This window comes from Camelus bactrianus, chromosome 1, assembly GCF_048773025.1.
Source record: "Camelus bactrianus isolate YW-2024 breed Bactrian camel chromosome 1, ASM4877302v1, whole genome shotgun sequence".
NCBI lineage: Eukaryota > Metazoa > Chordata > Mammalia > Artiodactyla > Camelidae > Camelus > Camelus bactrianus.
In genome coordinates this window covers 107,949,500-107,974,998 of record NC_133539.1, presented here as the reverse complement: position 1 = coordinate 107,974,998, position 25,499 = coordinate 107,949,500, and the positions used below count along the sequence as shown (strand labels likewise).

The 25,499-nt window shown below is 33.3% G+C and overlaps 1 protein-coding gene across 2 annotated transcripts in view; it reads right to left on the bottom strand.

Annotated features, from left to right (window-relative positions):
* The window catches only part of STAG1 (STAG1 cohesin complex component), a 327,098-nt gene that overhangs the window by 58,555 nt on the left and 243,044 nt on the right, over window positions 1–25,499 (bottom strand). For both annotated transcript variants that reach the window (XM_010947702.3, XM_074370861.1), the window contains 4 exons: window positions 24,125–24,232; window positions 21,443–21,557; window positions 13,922–14,039; window positions 6,941–7,044 (listed from right to left, as the gene is read on the bottom strand). In XM_010947702.3, coding sequence (XP_010946004.1) covers window positions 6,941–7,044; window positions 13,922–14,039; window positions 21,443–21,557; window positions 24,125–24,232 — 445 coding nt within the window. The remainder of the gene's footprint in view (window positions 1–6,940; window positions 7,045–13,921; window positions 14,040–21,442; window positions 21,558–24,124; window positions 24,233–25,499) is intronic.

Below are 25,499 nucleotides of genomic sequence, written 5' to 3'. Positions count from 1 at the left end.
ATTTGTAAAACTGAGATGATAAACCAGAAACAAATCAAAATGGTTACTGGTAGCAAAAGGGTGTAGAGGCATATAAGAAATACATAAATATATATACATATGTTTAGAGAAATATATATATAGAGAGAAGTTATATAAATATAACTTTGCCTTTTTAACTATGTGAATTTTTATATTTTTCAAAAAAGTGGGAAAAAAACACAAAATCAAAGAGGTAAAAACCCTGTTATGCTAAATTCAAGTCAGAAATATCAATATGAATATATGATTTAAATATATGTGTATAAATAGACAAATACATATATACCTTAGCTCTGCGTACTAAGTGTCTAGCAGAAATGATAACCAATTGACAATGAGAATCCTTAGCGACAAGATTTTGATCTTTATATATCACTCTCTATCAAAAGGAACAAGAGCTAGTGGGAGACTCCTCACATAAGATAATGTAGTATCAGCCTTCAAGGTGATTCTGAATGACCCCTGCCTCCTTGTATTCATGCCCTTCATAGAGTCTCTTCCCAAAATGAGTAAGGCTGACATGTATGATCAAAAGAATATCGGGGGAATTATGTTGTATGACTTTTGAGGGCTAGGTCATAAAAGGCACAGAAGTGCCCACCTTACTCACTTCTGGATCACTCATTCTAGCGGAGGCTGGCAGCCTTGTCTTAAGAACACTCAAACAGTCCTACGGAGAGGTCCGCATGATGCGGATCTAAGGTCTACCAACAATCAGCACTAACTTGTCAACCATGTGGGTGTACCGTTATGGAAGTTGTAAATTAACTATCAAGCTTCCAGAGGTTAAAAAGCCTCAGCTAACATCTTAATTGCAACCCTATGAGAGATTCTGAGCCAAAAGAACAGCTAAGATACTCATAAGTTTCTGACCACAAAAACTATATGATAATGAATACTTACTGTTTTAAGCCTCTAAGTTTTGAAGCACAGTAGTCCCTCTCTTACCCATCGGGGATACATTCCAAGACCCCCAGTGGATGCCTGAAACTGCAGATAGTACCAAACCCTCTAAATACTATGTCTTTTCTGGTACAACTATGCCTATGATAAACTTTAATTCATAAATTAGGCACAGTAAGAGATTAATAATAACTAATAAAATAGAACAACTATAACAATTACTGTAATAAAACTTATGTAAATCTGATCTCTCTCTCTCTCTCAAAACATCTTGAACAAATTTAATGCCTTTTCCATCTTCACTAAGCACTCCACGTACTGTGGCCATCACTTTTGCAGTCTGAGGTGTGACAGCAAAACTAAGACAAATTTCTTTTTCCTTCCTCACAATTTCACAGATAGAAATTTGCTCTTAATGTGGATGTTAGTAACTTCAGCATACAATTTTTTTCTTTCCTTATTAAGTCTAGAACTTTCACCTTTTCACTTAAAGGAAGCACTTTATGACTTTTCTTTGGAATATCCGAATGCCAGCATCACTACTATTGTGCATTTGGGCCATTATTAAGCAAAGTAAGGGTTACTTGAACATAAGCACTGTGACTCTGTGACAGCTGATCTGATAACCCAGAACAGCTACTAAATGACTAACTGGCAGGGTACTCTGGACAAAGGTATGATTCGTGTCCCTGGCAGAATGGAGAGGGACGAAGCTGGACTGTGCGAGATTTCATCACACTTCTCAGAATAGCATGCAATTTAAAACTTATGAACTTTTATTCTGGAATTTTCCATTTAATATTTTTGGACTGTGGTTGACTGGTAACTAAAAGTATGGAAGGAAAAACAAAAAATAAGGAGGAACTGCTGTAAATTTTTTAATAGTAATAGATAACTAATATAAACAGTAAAGGTAGAAAGTGAACCTGAGATATTTTACTCTGAAAGAAAGCACTAAAAAAATGATACCATGTCAAAATGACAAGAAGTTAGCCTGAAGGGGCTATCAGTCAAAATTAAGAAAATATGTATTTTTAAAACTTTTATTTTGGAAAATTTAAAAACATTAATTCTGTCGTCGTTTTATCAATTCCCCTAAAGTTTTTTTTTCTTCTGTAGCATTTTAAGGCAAATTCTTGGTATATCATTTCACCTTTAATATTTAAGTATGTCTCTAACAGGTGAAGATAAAAGAATAATCAAACTTTATATCTCCAACAAAATTAAACAATAATTCCTTACAATCATTTAATATCAAGTCCATAGTTTTCTCAATCTCCACTTTTTAGAGTCTTTCCTATATTCATATTTAATGTAATTTTTATATGGTTAAATTTATGTCAGCCATTGGGCTATTTGTTATCTATATATCTTACATTTCCCCCCTCCCTTCCTGCTTTACTGCCTTCTTTGAGGTTAAATATTTTTTAGTGTACTATTATACTTTTTCTCTGTTGATTTTGTTTTTCTTTCTTAGGTATGAGTGGTTGCTCTAGGGATTAGAATATACTTCTTCAATTTATTATTATCAACTTCAGGTTAATAATGAATTAAATTACAGCAAAATATAGCAGTTTTGCTCCAACATAGTTTCCTTTCCTTTATCCTTCTTCATGCTATTGTCACATATATCTATGTATCTTATAATCTTAATACTACAGTGCTATAATTATTGCTTTAAATAATTTCATGTCACTTTAAAAAACTAAAAACAGTATATAGTACACATAGCCTTTCATATCCACCCACATATCTACCATTTGGTACTCTCCATTCCTTCCTGTGGATTAGTCACCATTCTTTAGAGACTGAAAGACTTCTTTTAGTATTTCTTCTAAGGCAAGTCTGCCAGCAACATGCCTTTCAACCTTTCTTTAAATGAAAATACTTTTATTTCACCTTCATATTTGAAAGGCAATTTTACTAGGTTTAGAATTCTTGTTTGGCAATTTTGTTGTGTTTTAGTGATTATGTCATTCCACTGTCTTCTGGCCTCAACTGTTTCTGATAGGTCACCGGCTAATCCCACTGCTGCTGCCCTTCACATGAGTTCTTTTTCTCCTGCTGCTTTCAAGATTTTTTGTCTTTGTCTTTCAACAGCATGACTATCCTGTGTCTAGAGGTGGATCTTTTCTGTTTACACCACTTGGGTTTTGTTAAGCTTCTTGGATCTGTGGACTAATGTTTCTCATCAAATCTGGGAACTTTAGGGTAATTATTTATTCGAATGTCTTTCCTTCCTGTCTCTTTCTTTCACTCCTTTCACTTCTTCCTAGGACTCCATTACACAAATTTGGTGTGCTTGATGTTGTCTTGCACATTTCTGAGACTGTTCATTTCTCTTCATCTTCCTTCCTGTTTTTCAGAATGAATAATTTCCATTAATCTATCTTCATGTTCACTGTTTATTCTGTCATATCAAATCTGCTACTGAACTCATCTAATAAATTAAAAATTTTTGTTACTGTACTTTTCAACTTGCAAATTTCCATTTAGAAATATGGAATTATTGAGATTCCCTATTTGTTATCATATTTTCTTGTAATTCTTTTAACATATTTCCTATAATTCTTGACTAAATTTATAAAAAGTGCTCTGAAATATTTGCTAAAACCAAAAACTGGGCCTACTGAGAAAGCCATTTGTACTGTCTGCTTTTTTTCCTGAGTATAGTCACACTGTACTGTTTCCTTGCATGGCTCCAATTTTTCTAGAAAAGTGGACATTCTGGGATAATATTTTGTATTAACTATGTATTTTAAAATTATTTTTCTAAGTTTCATTTAAACAAATTAATCTTAAACTGTATAATTTGTCTCCCATGATATGTGGCTTCTGCTTGGAATTTTTATTCTAATTTTTGTTTTTTAGCCTGTCCTCCTGGGCGTCTCCTCTGTGTTTCAATTGAGCACTGGTCAACTAATGATTTGGGCAAAGGTTGTGCTCAAATACTTCAAATTTATAAGGCTTCTCCCCTCTGAGACCTGATCTGTTTGTGGGGTAGAGAGCATATTCAAAGTTCAGACAGTTCTTAAGTTTGCTTGACTTTTATTTTCCACTGAGTTCTCTCAGGTCTCCTAGTCAGTCAGGAATGTGTGGAGGGTTTATTAATGGCTTTCTCATTTCCAGCATTTTGTAGTTAGATTCTTGCCTGGTCCACTGTTTTTACCTACTGTGGACACAACCTCTGAATATCACAGCTATGGGTTTTCTTTGTTTCTACCAAGTTTGCCATTTCTAGTCAAGTTGTGGACATTTCCCTCTTGTCCCATATTGAATCTGCTCCCTTTGACAGCAAAGCTGCTGGTATTTGCAAACAGTGCCACTTTGGTAAAACTACAGATGTCACCAATCAAGCTTGTTGGCTGTGTGTGTACTGTAACCCTAGGAAAGAAGGCTGTAGACTCCTACTGCTTTAGCTTTACCTGAAGCTTTAGCAGTTTTTCAAGAATACAGGCAAACCTTGTCACATTATACTTTGCAGATATGGCACGCAGGCATCCATTCATTTATTTACTCATTCATTCAAAAAATTGGAGCTTTGTGGCAACCCTGTGTCCAGCAAGTCTATCGGCATAATTTTCCCAACAGCATTTGCTCAATGTATGTCTCTGTGCCACATTTTGGTAATTCTTGCTATATTTCAAACCTTTTCATATTATTATTGTATTTGTTGTGGTGATCTGTGATCAATGATCTTTGATGTTGCCACTGTAATTGTTTTGGGGCACCATAAACCACACCCATATAAGATGGGGAACTTACTCGATAAATGCTGTGTTACTGCTCTACCAAACAGGTGTTTCCCCATCTCTCTCCCTTTCCTTCAGCCTTCCTACTCCCTGAGACTCAATACTATTGAAATAAGGCCAATTAATAATCTACAATGGCCTCTAAGTGTTCAGGTAAAAAGGAGAGTCACACATCTCTCACTTTAAACCAAAAGCTAGACATGATTAAGCTTGGAGAGAAAGGCACGTTGAAAGCTGAGACAGGTTGAAAACTAGGCATCTTGTGCCAGTTAGCCAAACTGAGAAAGCAAAGGAAAAGAAAATACTACTTCAGTGAATACATGAACGATAAGAAAGTGAAATAGCCTTATTGCTGACATGGAAGAAGTTCTAGTAGTCTGGACAGAAAATCAAACCAGCTACAACATTCCCTTAAGCCAAAGCCTAAGCCAGAGGAAGGCACTCATTCTCTTCATCTTTGAAGGCTGAGAGGAGTGAGGAAACCGCAGAAGAAAAGTTTGAAGCTAGCAGAGATTAGTTCATGAGGTTTAAGAAAAGAAGTCATCTCCATAACATGAAAGTTCAAGATGAAGCAGCAGGTGCTGATACAGAAGCTGCAGCAAGTTACACAGAAGCTCTAGCTAAGATAATGAAGGTGGCTACTCTAAACAGAAGATTTTCAATGTAGACAAAAACAGCATTACATTAAAAGAAGCCATCTAGGACATTCACAGCTAGAGAGAAGTCAATGCCTGGCTTCGAAGTTTCAAAGCACAGGCTTACTCTCTTGTTAGGGGCTACGGCAGTTGATAACTTTAAGTTTCAGTCAATGCTCATTTACCATTCTGAGAATCCTAGGGATCTTAAGAAATATGCTCAATTTACACTGTGTTAGTTCCAGATGGAACAATAAAGCCTGGTTAACAGTACAACTGTTGACAACACGGCTTAGTGAATATTTTAAATCCACTACTGAGACCTATTACTCAAAATATTACTGCTCGTTGACAATGCACCTGGTCACCCAAGAGCTCTAATGGGCATGCAAAGTGAGAATAATGTTTTCATGCCTCCTAACACTACTTCCATTCTGTAGCCCATGGATCAAGGAGTAATTTTGACTTTCAAGTTTTATTAGTTAAGAAATATGTTTCGTAAGGCTATAGCTATCACAGATAGTGACTCCTCTGATGGATCTGGGCAAAGTTCATTGAAAACCTTTTGGAAAGGATTCAGCATTCTAGATGCCGTTAAGAGCACTCATGATTCATAAGAAGACGTCAAAATATCAACACTAACAAGAGTATGGAAGAAGCTGACTCCAATCCTCACGGATGACTTTGAGGGGCTAGAGGAAGGAACTGCAAATGTGGTGGAAATAGCAAGAGAACTAGAATTCTAGGTGGAGCCTGAAGATGTGATTGAATTGCTGCAATCATAAGATAAAACTTTAACAGATGAGGACCTGCTGCTTATAAATGAGCAAAGAGAGCAGTTCCCTGAGATTGGATCTATTCCTGGTGAAGACTGTTGAAATGACAACAAGAGATTTAGAATATTACATGAAGATTACATTACTTGAAAGGACTGACTCCAATTCTGAAAGAAGTTCTATGGTAGGTCAAATGAGATCAAACAGCATTGCACGTTCAGATAAATTGTTTGTGAAAGGAAGAGTTCATCAAAGAGGCAAACTTCATTGCTATCTTTCTTATTTTAAAATTTAAAATTTAAAATTTATTTGGTGAATTTCCAGAGCCCTGATGGTTTTTGGATAGTATTTTCAGTTTTATACTTTTTGATATAGAGGAACTGCTTGCCTCTTCACACTGCAAGAGACAGTCTTTCCATCTGTGATTATCTCAATTCATCTTGAATACAAATAACACTTGTATTATTATTCCCATATTACAGATAAGGAAATTAAGGCACAAAGAAAATAATCAACTATTCAGAGATTACACAGCTGGTAAGTGGAAGAGCTTGTAGAACTAGGCAGTTTGCTTTCAGAGCCTTTCTGTACTTCTAACAAATAACAAATGTGAAAATTCTTAAGATTATAAATTAGAGAAGCAGGCACAGGTGCTATAGGAACATGGATGAAAAGAATCTATTTTTGGAACCTGAGTATAGTAGACAGGATATAAAGATGAACCTCCACAGCAAATACTATTTACAAAAATTCCATGTTTTTAGGGATACATACACCAGTAAAATTTTCAAATATTTAAGACAGTTTATTACATTAAAAGCTTTTTTGTAGATTTCTCACTAATGTAACTTACTCTCTTGCCGGTACCCCTTCCCACTGGAGGATGTGCCTCAGCAGCTTGACGAATTGTACAAACCATTAGCTCTATAAGAGCACTCTCTTGACGGTCAGACATTGCTAAAGTGAAACAGAACACATTAGTATGAGTGGATAGTTTTACAATAAGCATCAATTAAAAAGGAACACAATTATTTAAAAAAACCACAAACACATTTCATTACTTATTTTAAAGACTAAAGTTAAGCCCTTTGTCCTTTGTCTTTCTTTAAGAATAATACGTGCTTGTCATTAAGTCAAACAAGAAAGAGATATACAAAGTAAAGAAAAAGAGGATAAACTCTGGTTTCTTCTACACTTGGTCTCTTGTAATACCAAACTTCTGAATTAGGCAATGTCAAAATTTTCCTTCTATATCATTTCAAAGCTCATATATGTTTCCTGTTTTTTAATAAAAGAACATGATATATCTTTAACAACAGATTCTGAGTATCTTTCAAGTCACTACATGACACATATAAAAAATTATCTTAAATAATTACAAGCTATTACATAATTTGTGTTGTACAATTTATTCAAACTTCTCCTACTAACACTCACTCAAATTTCCCCAAAGTTTTGTCACTATAAACAATGCTGAATAAGTATCTTAAATACACATGTATTTATGTAGCTGATGCTTTTATTTCTGTAGAACAAATTTCAAGAGAGGGAATAAGCAGTCAAAGATTAAAATCTCAGTACTGACAAATGAATAAGGTTATTTACTGCTATTCAAATCTATACCTACAACGATGAGAATGTTTGGTTCCTCACCATCCCTGCCAACACTTGATGTTATAAATCCTTTTAACTTTTGCCAATCCAATGACTGAAAAGTGGTATTTGTTATTTAGCTCCATCCTAATTACTAATTAGTGCAGTGTATTTCCTTATTTATTAGTTTAGAATTTCTTTTCTGAGACTCTTCTCAGAATAAAGAATAAACATTCTTTGCTCACTTTTTCTACTGTTATTCACCTTTCTTGAATTCTTATGTATTAGTAGTGTTGTCTTTAAATGATGCAGGTAATTTTCTTCCAGTTTATTTTTTTGTTTTTAGACTCTTCATGTATCTTCTGTTAGAAATTATATTTTTACAAAGTCATATCTGTACTGATTTGTTTTATGGCTTCTATAGTTTTTTTTTTCTTTCCAGTTTTTTTGAGATATAGTTGACATAGGGTACCATACAGGTTTAAGCTGTACAATGCAATAATTTAACTTACACATATCATGAAATAATTACCACAGTAAGTTTAGTTAACATCTATTATCTCATATTGATACAAAAAGGCTTGTGGGTTTCTTACATTGCTTTCAAAGATACAAGGTTTCTTTGTCCCAGAGATTACAGAAATACGTTTTCTTCCATCTCTATTGCTTGTTTTTACATCTTTAATCTGTCTGAAATTTATTTCTGTTGAAAGTATCAATATGGGCCCGTTTATTGGCACCAAATGAGCAGCCAATTATGCCTTCACCATTATTAAATAAACCAGTTTTCCTTTTGAATGTAAATGTCACCTTTTAACATGTTTTAGGTGTTCATATATACTTAGATCTATTTCTGGATTCTTTATTTCATTTCACTAATCTATTTACATTACAATGCCACATTTTTGATTATAGTGACTTTATATATTATAATATTCATTAACATGTAACTTAATGTAATTTGAATATTTAGTTGAACAAATTTCCCTTATCTAGTCCTTTTCCTATAATCTTTGATTTCTACAAAGCTAGTAACAATTTATAAGAATTTTCTATGTATAATGCACAATTATAAGTGATTTATATGCATTTAACTTGTTTTATCCTTAAAACAATTTCAAGAGATAAGAATTAATATCCTCACACTTTACAGATGGGGAAAGTGAACCAAAGAGCATTCAAAGCATTCAGCAAGTAGTAAAGCCAAAGCCTGTGCTCCTAAGGACTATGCCATACTACATTTTTCACGTAAGCCTAAAATTCTATGTAAACTTTGAAATCATTTTGCTTTTAGTTCCTCCTCTCACCTCACTGTCCAGAACTCTCTCTGACCCACTGGAATTTGAACTGGTATTTTAGGAAAATTACACATTACACTGGGAAGAACTGACATTTTAATAATCTCTTCAGCCAAGGAACGTGATATAGCTCTTCATGTCAGATCTTATTTGACATTTAACAAAACATTATGATTTTCTCCACATTGATTCTGTACTTTCCTTGCTGAATTCATTTCTGTGTATTTTTTAAAGACAGATTTGGAGACTAATTTGAATAGTTTAATTTTATCCTTCTGCCTCCCTCCCTCTCTGTTCCTTTCTCTGTATACTTATAATGTTAAAGACCAATAGATGTGGGGATTACAGAGACAGAACTTGGTATAAATTAAAAGTAAAAAAAGATTAAGCTTTAGAAGTGGAGAAGCTTATATTGATTATTTTAATATAATCAACAGCAATGAAAAGGCAAACAAAGGCATGACATTTTGTCCTTTATTCTGCATCAAAATCATCCTGAACAGGAATATATATGTACATCTTAATCATTTTTTGTTCTAATATTTTAATTGTGGTAGGAAAAACACATGAACTTCAGCTTGTCTTAGGAAAACCACAAGAAACCACAAAGCTTCAGCTTTGCACTTACACTCCCTGATCCAGTGCCTAATAATATGAAAAAGCCTTCTACTCAATGAAACAACCAAGTTTCTATTTTATGATTCTAGAATTTCATAATTTTCACATTTGGCTGGGGATAAAGTAATGACAAAATTGTCTTATGAACTAAATGTATGTTTTTTTATTTATGAAAAAAATCTAGTTCTATGGAAAGTAAGGAGAGAACAACTTTTCTCAAGTATGGAAACATTCCCCTACAATACACTAAAATCCATGTTAGTGCTGAAGATGAAATGAATCTTATACAGTGTCCAATGCCAACTTTTTTGTTACTTAGTTTGTAATTTGAAACCTCTTTTGGGATACTGCAAAATGAAATAATAACATTGAAAGCAAAGTAAGCCTTAAGGCACAAACAAGAGCCAAGCAATCAAAAAGGCTGAAAGCAATGGGTTGCTGTTCACACTATGAATTATCAGATAACTACATAACTTTCTAAGTCTTCAGAAACCTCCTTACACACTATCTCCATTTCCTCATTAATGATTTTATTCTTATGACCTTGAATTATGCCTTTCTCCCTATTACCACTGAAAAGAAACACTTAGAAGTCATCAATGACCTAAATCTTCACCAAAGCTAATGATCTTTGCATAGTTCTTTTTCTCCTCTGCAATACATATTATTAACTACAGCTCCTTGCTGTGCTTTTATAGGGTATAATTATTTCTGATCATCCTTTTTATATAGCTTGCTATCTTTCTTGCTCTTCCTGCTTTTGTCCCCTCCTTATCCACAATATTTAAAACTCACCATGGCCTCTTTCCTTCTATAATTCATCTCTGTCTTCTATACTTTATCATTTACCATGAGACCACTGCAACAGTTATCTAATTAATTTTCTGCCTATTCTAAACCATGCTGACGAAAAGCATTTTTCTTAAAATATGAATTTGATCACATCACTCCCCTGTTTAAAATCCTTCAATGGCTTCCTATTACACTTAGAATCAACTAAATAAATCCACTTATGAACTTAAATGTTCTGCCTCTATCTCATCTAGTGCCCCTGGCTCACTATGCTCTAGTTACTGCAGCTCCTGGAATGTAACAATGTCATCTGTGCTTCAGATACACTGCTATTGCTATTTCCTCTATCTAGGTAGCTCTTTTTTGACACCTTCCACGGCTAGTCCTCAGATTTTAGATTCTTGGCTCACAGGTTGCCTCCATAGAGAGATCTGCCTTTCAGGATTCAAAATAAAGATGGATCCCTTCTTATTATTATCATCTATAACAGAGACACATTAACTTTTGAAATTATTTTGTTTAGTTAGTTTTGGTCTGCTTTCCCCACTTGAATGTAGCTATGGGCAGTGAGTTGACCTTTCTTAAAACTGCACCCTCAGTGCTTAGTATAACAGCATATAGAAGGTAGTCAATAAATATTTGTAAATTATACATGAATTAATGATCCCCTACTTGAAGAATTCTTATTCATATTACTTCAACTTAATCACAGAATTCTAGCATTAGAAATGACCCCAGAGTTGGGGGTGGTGGGGGGATAGCTCAGTGGCAGACTGCAGGCTTAGCATGTACAAGGTCCTGGATTCAATCCCTAGTACCTCTGTTAAAAAAAATTAAGTAAATAAATAAATAAACAAACCTAATTACCTTCTCACACAAAAAAAGAAATGACCACAGAAGATTATCTAATCAAAGGGCCTTTTTCGATAAATGAAGAAGCTGAAACCCAGAGAAGTTATATGACTTAGGTATGGCCCTGTTTTTGCCTGTTTACCTGTTATGCAGATGCTCACATTATACTAAAAATTTATCCAGCAATTTGTTTACACTGTAGAATTCACCCTCCTCCCCTTCCCCAAAAACCTCTGCCCCTTAAAAACACTGCAAGATAGTCTTGTAGCAGTTGTGATTTAAATTTCTACTGGTAGTCTTTGACAATGTATCTGTTTTCCCAAATTTTAGTCTTGTATCTGCAACTGCCAACTGGACTTTCATCCACTGGAATATCTATCATAATTCACCTACCTGAAATATAACTTATTTTCTAATTAGTCTTAAGAAAATAAGTTCAGTTACTAGTGGCATTTTGTTATCAATAAAATACAGCGAAACACTAGCTCAGAAAATTGATTTGGATACCATTCCATACCAGAGTTTATCTATGGCACAGCATGCATATGGACAAACGTATGAAAAAAAGTTGAATCATGATGTCAGAGGGTTCTGGACTTGTTATAAATAAGTTCCCCAGCCTTGCCTTCCCAGATTCAATTGTACCCGTTTTAAAACTGGTTCACTTAAAATTTTTTCCAATTTTAAAAACAATTCACTCTTCTGGTTAAAATCAAACCAACCAAACCCAAGCCACACCAAGCCAATTTCTTGACTGAATGCTAAAAACGTAACATCAACTAAATTTAAACCACAAAGAAAACCTAATATACATAGTTATTTCAACAAGGTAAATCTATCTAGAACACTCTGATGACTGACAGACAAAGTAATTACTATTTTCTGCCTAACACATCTTATTAAAATGAGAGTAAAAAGTTAATAATAACAAATCACAGCACCTTGAATCTTCCTCACTTCTCCTTGGAAATACCTTTTAGAGCATAGGGTGACAAAAAGAAAAATGGCCTGGAATCATAAATGAGAAGCGTAACCTACTCTTATCTGGTAATCTGCTGATTCTACAGCCATAAGCAAGGGAAGGAAAACGTACTATTAAATGTACTGGGCTGTAGTGATTAGAAAAGAAACTGATTTACTAGGGAAAATATTAAGATTAGTTAAAAACAGACTTAGGAAGTCAGTGAACTTAGCAGGAACACATGTAAGTAAATAAAGAGGAGAATCTTTAGAATGTATGTTCATATTTCTCTGATCACTTCAAAAGTGAAAGGAATCCAGAGTCCACCTGAGAGTTTGACCTAATCAGTAGAAGGCCTTGTCAACTTAATAACAGAGCCATCTTCCTACCAAAGATATGGAGGGAAAAAGCACATGACAATTAAGTAAATAACAGAGGTGGGGCAAATGTACCACAATAAACACTATCCTGAAAGAAGGGCTAGGAAATTTGGGGGAAGGATTTGTGTTACAGATTAAGAATGAGGTTGTGAGGCAAATACTTTGAATTTAAAAGAAACAATTTTGGCCAGTTTACTGGAGTGTATCTGGGTATGATGCACAGCTGCTGCTTCTCTCACTGAACTTTGTCAAAGCCAGAGCAGATGATACCAATCAGCATCTCTGCTTGGAAGGAGTACTGGGGGATGATCACTATCCTGTTTAAGTAGTCTGCTGCAAGTGATGGCTCACTCTGCTTTTATATACCAGAGGGTTGAACCACACAGAAGAGTAGGGGAAACAGAATAGAGAATCAATACTATACTATTTCACTTAATCCTCACAATGACTATATAACAGAAATAAGAAAAATAATCTCTACATTATAACAATGAAAAGGAAGCTAAGGATCAGAAAACATGAAGACATTAGTCACAAAGGATAGAGTTAAAAATCTGAATCTATTTCTTTTGATTCTAAAGTCCATGTTTAGTTCATTATAAACCTCACTTACATTGAGGTATCATCTATATTCCAGGACCGTTGTATGGATTACATGTAATAGCAGTTCTTTGAAGTACTATTATAGGCTAGACTGAAAAATAAGCTACATAGAGGAAAAAACATTTCTAGTTTTGAAGAGCTAATACTCATAAGCTTTTAGAATATAAATGCTTTATTAAGTATACATATCCATTCTGCTGTTCATGTTATTATGTAACATGTAATAAGATACATACTTCAGAAATTATCATATAGCAATTATTTTCCCTATTTCTTGAATAACTAGGTAAGTGACTTTATTTTTGATTTCCTGATTTTAATATTTAAGAAAATATAACAAAAGAGGGGATGACCATGGTCTAATTAAATCCTTGTATATGAAAGGCTAAGTGGACATATATTGCAAAATGTTTCTGGATGTATTTTTTTTAATGTTAGGTACATCAGTATTTTGTGTCTCAAGTTAGCATAAAGAAAAGCTTTTTGAGTATTACATGACATTCACAGGAATTTTGAAAACTTGTGTGCTTGTGTGGCATGGTAGCAGTCCTAATCTAGAAAGATGTTATATACTATTGAGATATCTTTGCTTGTTAACAGGAAACAAACTGTTTTCTTTGCAAAAAAGACACACAGCATGCTTGCATGTACTCATTTTTAAGAAATGATCTATAAGGGATATGATTATTAATGGAAACCCAAAACAATATGTAAGTCAACTTATCAAAATACTATACCTTCCTCTCCTTGAACAGGTTCTTCTAATAGCAATTCTGTCATACATTCCCAGTCTTTCAACAGTTCTTGAGAGCTCTCCCACAAACTGTCCACCAGGTAGGCTGCATGTTCGTGTAACTAAAAATAACAAATCAAGTGTGACTGAAGAACATTTAATAAAGAAACTACTACTAATACTTTGAGTTAATAAGCCATATTCTTGGTTTATTAAAATTGGTTAAAATGTTTCCAAGAGCCACTTAGATAGATAGATAAATAAATAAATAAACAAATATATATATATATTTGTATTCACTGTCCATAATGGGGATTTAATATGTAGACTCAATCAATTTCTTTTAAGACAGTAGTAAAGCTAAGGATCTCCTAGTCCAATGACATCATTTATAAATGAGGAAATTGAGAGTATAACTAGTTAACAGAATTCCTGAAGTTATAAGTTGGATCTAGGTCACTTTTCATTACTGTTGTTTGTCTCTCTATATAACTTTTTTTTAAGAAAAAAGAAAATTAATTACTTTCTCTTAGAATTCCATTTGCAACTTTGGTACCAGCCTTACTTTTTATCTATGTTTTCTTGGTTAAGGCTAAAATGTAAGTTACTCCACCACTCTTCTTTTCCACTTAACTCAGTGAATTTCCCATCTCACCTCACCTCCACTTTTTGTTGCTCATTACTCCTTTCAATTTTCTTTGAAATCCATGTTCCCACAGTAAACAAACACCCTCAAGTTACTCATCAAACACTTCATACCAAACTCTCTACCACTTGTCAGTCATTAAACCGAGAAGATCCAGTAAAGTTCTTTAGAAAAGGTAAGTTGAGGTGTTGGTCCTAGTTTCTGCTGCTTACAATTAACTTCATCTTTGTATAAAAGTTCTTCCACCTTTGAGGCTCATGACACCCATGACATGACACTTTCTAGAGCACTGTTTTTCTTTTCTTTTCTTTGGAGCAGTGTTTTCCAAACAACAGATGGCAACCCATTCATTAGCAGTGAAACTAACTTAATGTACTGAAACCAAAGTTTCAAAAAAAAAAAATGAAACAGTGGTAAAGTGTGTATAGTACATAGAACATTAAGTACTATTTCATATAACTCTTATTTTAGTTATATGTTCTTATACTTGTGAAAGAAAATGGTTTTAGCATCATGAGAAGTGGCCCAAAAATGTGTGAAAGTCACCTTGGTAGACCTCCTGGTTGCCTATTGGTATCTTGGCACATTTGGCACGTGCATTGGTTTTCTTCCTCATTCCTAATTCTATCATTATCAACTTCTATGTAAATTTTGATGACCTAATTAAAGTTCTATCTCATTTGCCCTCCTGAATTCTATACTTCATTTCCACAGTATTTCAAATATCCCATTCTGGCTTCTGAAATGCCTCAGGAAAAGTACGTACACACACGGTACACACAACACCCCACAGTCTCCCAATGATTTCTGTCAAAGTCAGAGGAGATAATAATCGGTTAGCATCTCTGCATAGAAAGAAGATGGGCAAAGGTTTGCAGCCAGATATACTCAAACTTTCCAAATTGCATATCCTAGGAAAATATCCTTAGACTATGAGTAACATCATTCCAACAGTGACAAGCACAAGTAGTGCACAACCTGGTGTCAAAAATGAAAATTAGCAGCAGAAAACAGAAAAACCAGTAGTTAAAAAAAATAGGCTATTAAGTCTATGCTGAAATGGAGATATTATTTAGTGGGTACAGAGTCTCAATTTAGGAAAATTTTGAAAAATTTCTACAGATTGATGGCAGTGACAGTTGCACGGCTACGTGAATGTACTTAGTGCCAATGAACTAAATGGTAAATTTTGTTATTTCACCATAATTTAAAAAACCCCTATGCTGAATAAACTTGTTTTTATGCCTGACTATGTATACATGATTAAGTATCACTGTAGAAGAGTGTATTAAAAAGTTCACAATTATATATTTGGTGAATTACATACCTCCTATACATATAAACTATGTCCCTCTTAATGCTTTTGGTTTCAATTCTGATTTATCTTACATGATACTGTCCCTTCAGCTTTTTGTAAGCATTTGTTAACTATATTCAGCTTTTATCCAGTTTGTTTCCTTCCTCTGTTAAATTTTTGATTAAGATGTGTTTATAAACATTTTAATTTATCTTAACCCTAAATGACAATGTCTTTTTTTAATAAAACCTGTTAACTGATTTACATTTACTGAGATTACAAATGTTGACATCTGTCTCCTGTTTACAAATGTTGACATCTGTCTCCAGTCTCCTGATGACATTGTCTTTATATGTGCTTTCTTCAGAGTTTTATTTTCTAACTTATATTTTTTTCCATCACCAAGATCCTTAGCACATTTATCTATTTCTCTTCATTTAATGTGAATATTTTAAGAATAACTTTTAGATATTTGCCTTAGGCTTCACAGCTACATTATTTTAGGCTTAGTTCTAATTATTTTCAGATTTACTTACCAATACTTCTTATATTGCTTATTTTCCTTTTATTGTTATCTATTTTTCATTTTGCTAGAAAACATCCTCAAGTAATACTCTGCATAAGAGTGCATAGGTAGTAAACATTTTAACTGCATATCCTTTTATTAATTCCTCCCTTCATTTTCTTTAAAGAGTTTCTACTAGATAATACAATAAACTTCTTAATCTGTACTCCCTATCTCTTAATTTCTCTCACCCACTTTTCATTTCTTTCTTCTTTTGCACTAATTCCTGGAAAAATCCCTTGATTTATAGCCAATCTTTGGTTATGTCCATTTAGGCCGTTTAAAGATCCACCTCACCCCTACATTTCAAAATTCATGCTTTTAATTTCTAAGAGCCCTCTTCTTCTTTCATAATGGCTTCTTCTTATATTTGGAGACATTAACAAAAAATCTTCACCAGTGTATTATTGGGCTTTGTGCTTCTTTTCCTGGTATTGATTTTTTTTTCAAGTTTCATAGTTTCTTCGCTGCCAGTATATACATGTTAATGAATCTAGATCAAGAATACTGGTAGCTAGAGCCTTTTTCTTGAATCTGATTGCAAAGTGCTGGCTTCCTTGGTTGTACAATAATGTGGAAAGAGGTAATCTATAATCAGGCAGACGTTTCCTCTAATTGTAGGTATGCAATTTGTATTTTGAGTGCAGAAGTTCCCTGTCCCTCTTGGTGTCCATAAATTATCTGGGGTATTTATTCACTACTTTGCTTCTCAGACCAACGCCCACATCCCAAATGTCTGTACAGCATTTGCAAAGTGGGGAATAAGCTCAGCTGAAGGGCAGCCACTTAGTTACTACTGATAGCTTACTCCTTCCACCAGCGTTTGCTGCTCTGATTTTCAGTGTATTTCGATTTCTACTAGAAAATTTCAAGAACATTTTCCCTATTTTTGTCTCAAGTTGGGGTTACTTAACAATGGAATTCACAGTCATTTACTTTAGAGTTTCTACAAATTCTTCATTGTTCCAGTGAACTGGTAGTATCTCATTCATCTTGACTTAATTAGCATGAGGTTTTCAGTCGGATAAGTTACTGGCACAATTCACAGCTTTAAGTAGTGTAATTCCACACCACTGGCATGTTTAGGGATGACTCTTCTATGCCTTGAACGAAGGCATATTAAAATTTAACTCAGGAACGTTGTCACTGTTCTAGAAATTTTTTGTGTGTAGTAGCCAATATTTTTAGTATAGATGCTAACTTTTTCAACCATTTTCTCATCTTTCTGACTGTAAGGTGGTAGCTTAGTAGAATCCACTCTGTTAACACCAATAACCACTTGTCTCAAACTCAACCTGTATACCAGAATAATGTGATAATGTATTGACCCATTTTCTGAGTAAGAGTTTCAAATTCACCAGTATTAGCGACAACAATCAGTATAAAATGGTCTGTCAATCTTTCTGTTTTGGGGCATCTGTGATGGCCAAATAACTTGCTACTCTCAAATCTCTACAAGAATATCAGGTAAATCCATGTTTGAGAAAAAAAAAAATTCTACTATGGCCAATAAGGCAAAAGGTTATAATCACCTTTCAGACACTTCATTCTATTGTGAATATATTCTTCATTATATTTCTATAGTGAAAGATGACACTATAAAAAGGAAGGCTTTGAGGAATTCTCAATGGCTGTAAAAACCCTGGGATTACAAAGGATTGGAACTTCAAAAATGAAACAAAAGTTTATTTTCTAAAAACAGTTTTTGGTGTTATAATTTTAAAAACAGCATGAAAATCAGGTATCAAAGTATTTTTTGTACTTTTTAGGAATCCGAATAAAAACGGTAGCTCATTGATGGATAATGAGTCACTGTACAGAAAAATAGATAATTAAATTAAATTTAAAATTATTTATAAATTATGTAACATAAATTAAAATTACATTCATGTCTAGGTGAATTTTACCATGCTGTATCTAAGTGTAATTTATTTTACAGGGTTTCCTCTAATCTTGTATATAACAAACTAATCTCATTTTCCCGGTTACTTTAATTACAATTTTCTGGGTATGTTCCCATTCATCTCTAATTGGCTTCAAGGTTACTTGTAATATTTTATCTCATGTTTTTTCTGCCTGCTAACTCTCTGTCAAATAAATACACTAAAGGAGCTCACCATATAATGGAATCTTACACTATTCCTTTTATGAAAAATCATTTACAATGCAAATAATGCCATCCCAAATTATTAAGCCTAAAATTTCTAAATACTCTTATGTTCAGTCTTATTCTCTGCTGAAATAGAGCCAGTAACTGGCAAATCTTGAAGAACACATTTTAAAAAAAAGGAAAGGAAGTTGTCATTTTGGAGAGATTTCCTGCATATACAAGTAATATATTTGTTAACTTTCTGTCTTAAATTAAGGACTGTCATAATTAGCCTCACCATTCCATATGCCAAGAAGGAGGGTGACCATACTTCTAGACTGTCCAGAAATATTCTGGGTTATGCTCACTACTTCAGAATAATTATTAACAACATTTTTGTCACTCTGAAAAGCATCACAGTTTGTACAGTAAGTACTATGGTCACACTACCTATAGGAAAATCCGGACTCATCACATCCAAGTACCATTTATCCTACCATTTGGCATGTATCTCAAATATACAAGGTATTTTGTGCCTTGAAACCAATGACTGCTAAAAAGACTGTGATGGCTTTAAAATGTTACTTTTTGGTAAACAGAAAAAAAAAAAGAACTAGTTTATAGGCAGATCTCTTAATCTCCATTATTTTACCCATAATTCACATATAAAAGAGGAAGACTACTCTATGGACTGTAAACCTCTTTCAATTCAACATTTTAGAATTCTGTTACTAAAACATTGCTATTTATCATCCCAGTAAAACAAAGAAACAGGAATGATAATCAGGTCAGTTAATTCTAATTAATTGATTGGCAATTAATCTATAAGCTAGACTCATTCTACTTTATGATTTCTAAGGTCTCTTTCAATTCAACTTTTTATGAGTCTATTACTAAAATATTACTATAACATGTGTTACAGTAAAACAAAGAGGAATTCAGAGTATGACACAATCAGAATCCCACCACAGTATAGGAATATGGCTTTAATAAGCATTCAGCTCCAAGTGTACTCTAGTGTACAAAATAAGAACAGAGATTTAAACAAAGAGTGTTTCTCGTGAAACACAGGAGACCATAAAGGCCAATATTATGATCATGATTATCAACCAGAAACCCTTAAATATGATTTGCAGTTGCTTTTGCAACTAACAAGAATGCCACAGAGGAGAACTGGGAAATATATTTTAATGTATTCATAACACTTTACTAAACAGCAGCAAACACATGAAAATAGCAATACTACTTGAAAACAGAACAGTAATACATATTATAATTTACTGCTTTAAATAAAAGATAAAACTATGTAAAACTAAGTACTTATGCCTTTTAATGTATCAAAAAGAAAAGCCCTTGGGCCTTTAGAGGCCTAAAACATTTTCCTTCAATTAATAATCAAGTTCAATTAGCCTGATCATCATATTCCCTAAACTTTTCATCAGTTTAAACAGTATAGGCATCTCTCATCCCTATTAATTTTTTAAAGTACTACTGCTATTAGAGTCAAAATTTCAAATAGGACTTGATTGTTGTAAAATACGTTTAATTCCATTTAAGACCTAAAGGGCTAACAGTTTAATCTGAATAGTCTATCATAAATATGATACTTATTGAGTATTTAGTGTTGAACCTTAAGCATTTGTAAGCATCTGTATTTTACTCCATAATATATCCACACTTGCTTTGTTAAGAAAATGTTTTAGACCCTTACTATGCAAAGTCTGGTCTCTGGACCAGAAGCATTAACACTACCTAGGACCTTGTTAGAAATGTAGCAGCTCACACCCCAACCCAGAGCTACTGAATCAGAACTGGCATTTTAATAAGTTCCCCATATAATCTGAATACATACTTAAAACACTGTTGGTAAACACATTCTTTATTTAAATGTAACTCTCCAACTGGTTTTGTTTCTGACTTTATATTTTTCCCATCCGTTCCCAACTCACTTAAAAACTATTTAAGTGGCAATTCCTTCACCACTTTTCTGTGCTGCTTTGCTCTAACCCTCTCCTTCCACTGACTAAGTTCTTACTTCTCTCTGATTTTAATTATTTTATACACTGCCTCTTTGTCTCTCTATTCCTCATCCTACAGAGTCTCTCCAGCACTTTCAAACTTGACCAGTTTTGGAATCTTCTAAGTTTCTCTGCTTCCTGGACATTCCAATACAAGCCAAAAATTCTAATCCCCCAAGTAAAGTTCAGAGTCCTAGAGTTCTAGATTTTTCTCTATTTTTGTTTTTTTGCAACTTTCTTTCCACTCACTTCTAAGCCAAGAGGTTTATACATTCAAGGCTCTTTAGGTTTAGTTTACCATTCCCCCAGCGTCATACCAGCAGTAGGAAATATAGTTCTAACATCAAAGAATATTTTAGTTGGGAAACCAAAGTTCACTTGTACAAACTGATTCTAATAGATAATATATTATGAACAATAATTACAAAATTGTTTAAGTGATAACTGACATGGAAATACTGCTATGGAGTTTGTGCATCTGTTAATTTACATTTAAATTCGTATTTTTCTTTCTCCTTAAATAATATAATTTTCAAACAAAATAGAACTTAATGTTTTTGATAGCCTGACAATGTTTGCAAACTAGTTAAATAGGATAATTTAAAAACTGCAGGCAAAAATTCAAGGAAAACAAAAAGCAACAATGAAAATGTATGCAGTATTGCAATACTATAAAACTTAAAAAACTGCTAGCCTGTATTCAGTGTTAATCCACACCTGTGTACATATTTCCACAAAACCTGAAGTACTGATTCCATAATCAGAAAATCCCTGGAGACAGTTTTGTAAGAAACAAGCTTGTCTTCATTTGACTAAAAAATATCATTACTTACAATGAATTAAATAACAACTTTATTTAAAATGTAATATAATACTAAAAACAAAATAAAGAGTTATGTTAAAAATTTACCTCACTTTCAAGAAAGAAAAGAACCAGCATTCGAATAAGGTTCCCATTTGGACTGTTCCTTCCCCTCCTCTTTGCTAATGCTTCTTCTGCTTGTGGGTCATGTCTGCTAAACAGCCTGAAAAGAGGTAACAAAACAAGAACATTACAAATTTATGTGGATATGAATTTTAATCTTTCCCTTCAAGGTATAAATTATTTCAGTTTTTTTAAAAAGAAAAGAAACAGTATCAGTGAATATAAAGTGTTAAAGAAAGCTTTTTTACTGATGACTAGTGAATGTTCTAATGTTTATGAAATATAAACTTTTTATTCTGTATGATAGACACTAAAGTATATAATTTTAAATAGAGTTCTATTTTCTTAAATATTGATTTCACAGTCAAGTAATTATAAAATTTAACCAAATGCTCCATCAATAATAGTATGACTTCTTGCATTATTTTCTATTTATTGGCCTATTACTTAGAAATAGTACTCACTAACTGAATAGTATTGAATAAAATGAAATAAACATTAAACTTATAAAACTACTACTTAGTGACAAATCTAAAATACGGCAAAGAAATGACTTGAAAATCTTAATTTACTGATGGATTTATTCTAACAAAACTTAAGGACTGCTAAAGTTGCCTCATTCCCAGGTACTACTCTAGATAAAAGGGATATAAGAGTGAACAAAGTCCCTGTTCTCACTGAGTTCTCATTCTAGTGGATGGAGATAAACAGTAGATCAATATATACCAACTCAGATGTTACAAGAAAAAACGGTCTAGAAACAGGGATATAGAGTGTGCTGCTTTAGATATGGAAGTCACCATAGGCCTCTAAAATCAGAGACTCCATAAATGAACTTCATGTGACATAAAATACAAACCAATTTCAAGCATAAAATGAGTATAGAGAAATTGTGTATTTTGGAGGGAAGGGGAAAATTTTTTTGGATGTTTGGTTAAGTTATGTGTATATCTTATAAACTAGACTACGAAACAGACTAAATATGTATGTGCATGCATGCACTTTTTCTTGAAAAAATATAATCATGGAATTCTTGGGTCTACTCTACAGCTTACTTGTTAAGATTTTAAAAGATCACAGTATTAAACGGTGGGGAAATGCTCAAAGAGATCATTAAGAATCAAAAGTTCTCAAACTGTGAGTATCTCTAGGGCAGGGGCATAAAACAATTTCATGGAATGAAGCTTTCATTTGCTTAAGAATTGGCTTCATTTTCATAAAGAAGTAAGAAATAATGGAGACTCACTCTTGTGGATTTTTATATACAATATTACAGTTGAAAATATTTTAGCAAGTGTGTCAACTACTTAGAAAAATACAATACAGAGAGAATTAAATATATCCAAGGGCTCTTTCTGACTCAAGTGAAGTGTTTATGGCCTTATTTCACAGAGAATCAAACTTTTTAGTCTCCCTTTTTTGGGAAACTATAGAAACAATAAATTCTTTCCAAAAATACAAAGCTTTTTGAAAAGTTAAGTAGACAATAGAGGCTAACAAGAATATAATAGTCCTGAAAAAGGAAGGGAAGTTAAGACTACAGTATACCCTTGATATCTGTGACAGGTAACACCTGAATAATACACATGGAAATAGCACTACTCTATTAGCCAATGATGTCAGAGTTACTGGCAAATTCAGTATCTTATTTTAAAAGTCATGCCTGAAAATCTTGACTTTCTTCCTCACTTTCATTACCAGCCTGCACTAGTAACCAGCTTCCTTCTTAAAGAAAGATTTTTCACACAGAAACAACTTTTTCCACTTTGAGAGATACCACTGAATAGAGAACAGTTTGTAGTTGCAGCACTGAGATGCTGATGCTGGATGGAGGGCCAGGACTGCTCATTATCAGAGTTAATCATCCATGTACAACAGTTGCCCAGTGCATGATTTACATCTGTGCTTGGCATAATCACAAATTACTACATGTAATGGCATAATCACCTGCCAGTGATCAAAGTCACTAAGTTAAATCTATGTACAAAAAAAATAAGAACAAAGCAAAACACCTCCCTGCCCAAGAATATGTCTCCATTTTAAGAATGAATTAATCTACTAATAAATGATAGAACATATACAGTAGACCATAATTAAAAAATGTATTTCATAAGAATGTTTAATTATATCCATAAACTCTCATTGGCTGTATGCTTTGTCAAAGTAGATGAGATTTTGTTTTTAAATTAAATGGCAACTGCTATATAATTTTCAGCATTACTATGATTACTGATTAAAATGATCCTCATCCTAACAGAAATTCTGAATGGAAAAAAAAAAGTTGGGAGGCATTTTCAAGATGACTTTAGATTACCAATGTTGAGAAAGTAAGATGAGTACTCAAAATTTTAAAAGAGAAAAAATTTTGGTGGGAAAAAAAAAACACTTACCTAGGGGAGCTTTTAAATACTTCAAGTACTTCCCTAATCTCCACTCACAACATAGCTGAGAAACATCCTTCCAGATTTCTCAAGGGACATCATTCTCAGGGATGTGATCCATGATGTGCATGTGGGCTGTGAGGATATTATAGCCCCCAGAATTTGTAATGGCTGCATCTAGCACTGTTTTCAATCACTACTACTTTCTTTTACTAACTCTAAAACAACACCACCACCACCACCACCACACAAGAGTGCAACCTGGTTTCAAAGATAATTAACTCACTTTTTGTGGAGGAACTCTCCAGCTGCCACAGCAACAGGGCGATGTGCTGAGTATACCAAGTGGTAAACATTTTCACAGTCTTCATTGGAAAGAGCTTCTTCACTTCCACTGTAAATTTCAGAAAGCAACATTAAGCCAAGACAAATGTTTACTGTCAGTTCTATTGTTATTAACATTTTTAAAAAGTTTTTTATAAAAGCTCAAGGTATACTAATTTTATTTTCATAATTTTAGTCTGAATTTGAAAGCAGTATTTTTCTTTAATTATGAAAGACAATTAATTGTTACAGAAAATTCAGAAAATAGATAAAACAAGAAAATAAAATGTCCACATTTCTTCCAATACACAACTACAGACAAAGACTGTCAATACCTTTGGATATATATTAGCCCAAATTAGCTCAGTTTCTTTAAAGGTGCCTAAGATTTTTGTTAATAGTCACTTGGAGATATATTTGTCCTTGTTACACAGAGTTAAATTATTATTATACTATGCAACCCTTCTTTCTAGAATTGTCTGTTTTAAATTACATTTTATCATAATATTTACAATACTACTTAGTCTTCTTTCTATATAAATATGGATTCACTAGTCAACAACCACTCCTTTACTAACACAAATTTCTCACCTTTCCATTCATGTATTCTTAAAGTTTGAAAATTTTTTTAGTTTGCTGGAATATATCTTTAAGTATTTTCTTTCCCCAAAAAGGAGCATGTATTTCCTGACTACTAATATGATTAAAACTATGTGATAGGATTTTAGATTAACAACTAGATGACAAATAGAATTCTTGGTTGTACAGGTTCTTGACAAGTTGTAGGGGTATAAACTCATTCCCTAGAATTCAATCCCAGAGATGCCTCAGAAGCTAGGAGGAGATTGAGGGATCTGTCAAATAAATATAAAATTAGAATAATCTTTGCAGCAAAAGAAGATAGTTGCATCACAGTATAAGGCAGAAATATAGTTCTGAATGAAAAAGAGCTGGATATCAAGGATGGGACACAGATTAGAAGCCTTTTTTAAAGCATACTTCTACCCCCTCTCAACAAAGCCTAAGTTTTAATCTCTTCACTAAATTATATATATATCATCAGATCAATTAGCTAATACCTTCAGGATAAAGTTAAATTCATAGGAAAAAAATTTAACAGGGTATGTCAGTAACATAAACTCATAAGTGAAACGAAAATAATCTATACCAAAAGAAAGAGAATAAACAGATGGGTAGAAAAGGAATTTAAAGATGGTATAACAGGATGTTTAATGTAACTTTGCTTATTGTTTGGGAAAGTTTAGTTAGAGATACCACAAGCCAAGAAAAATAAGTCCAGATCATTTCATGCAAATGCTGTAAGAGACTGGAGAGTT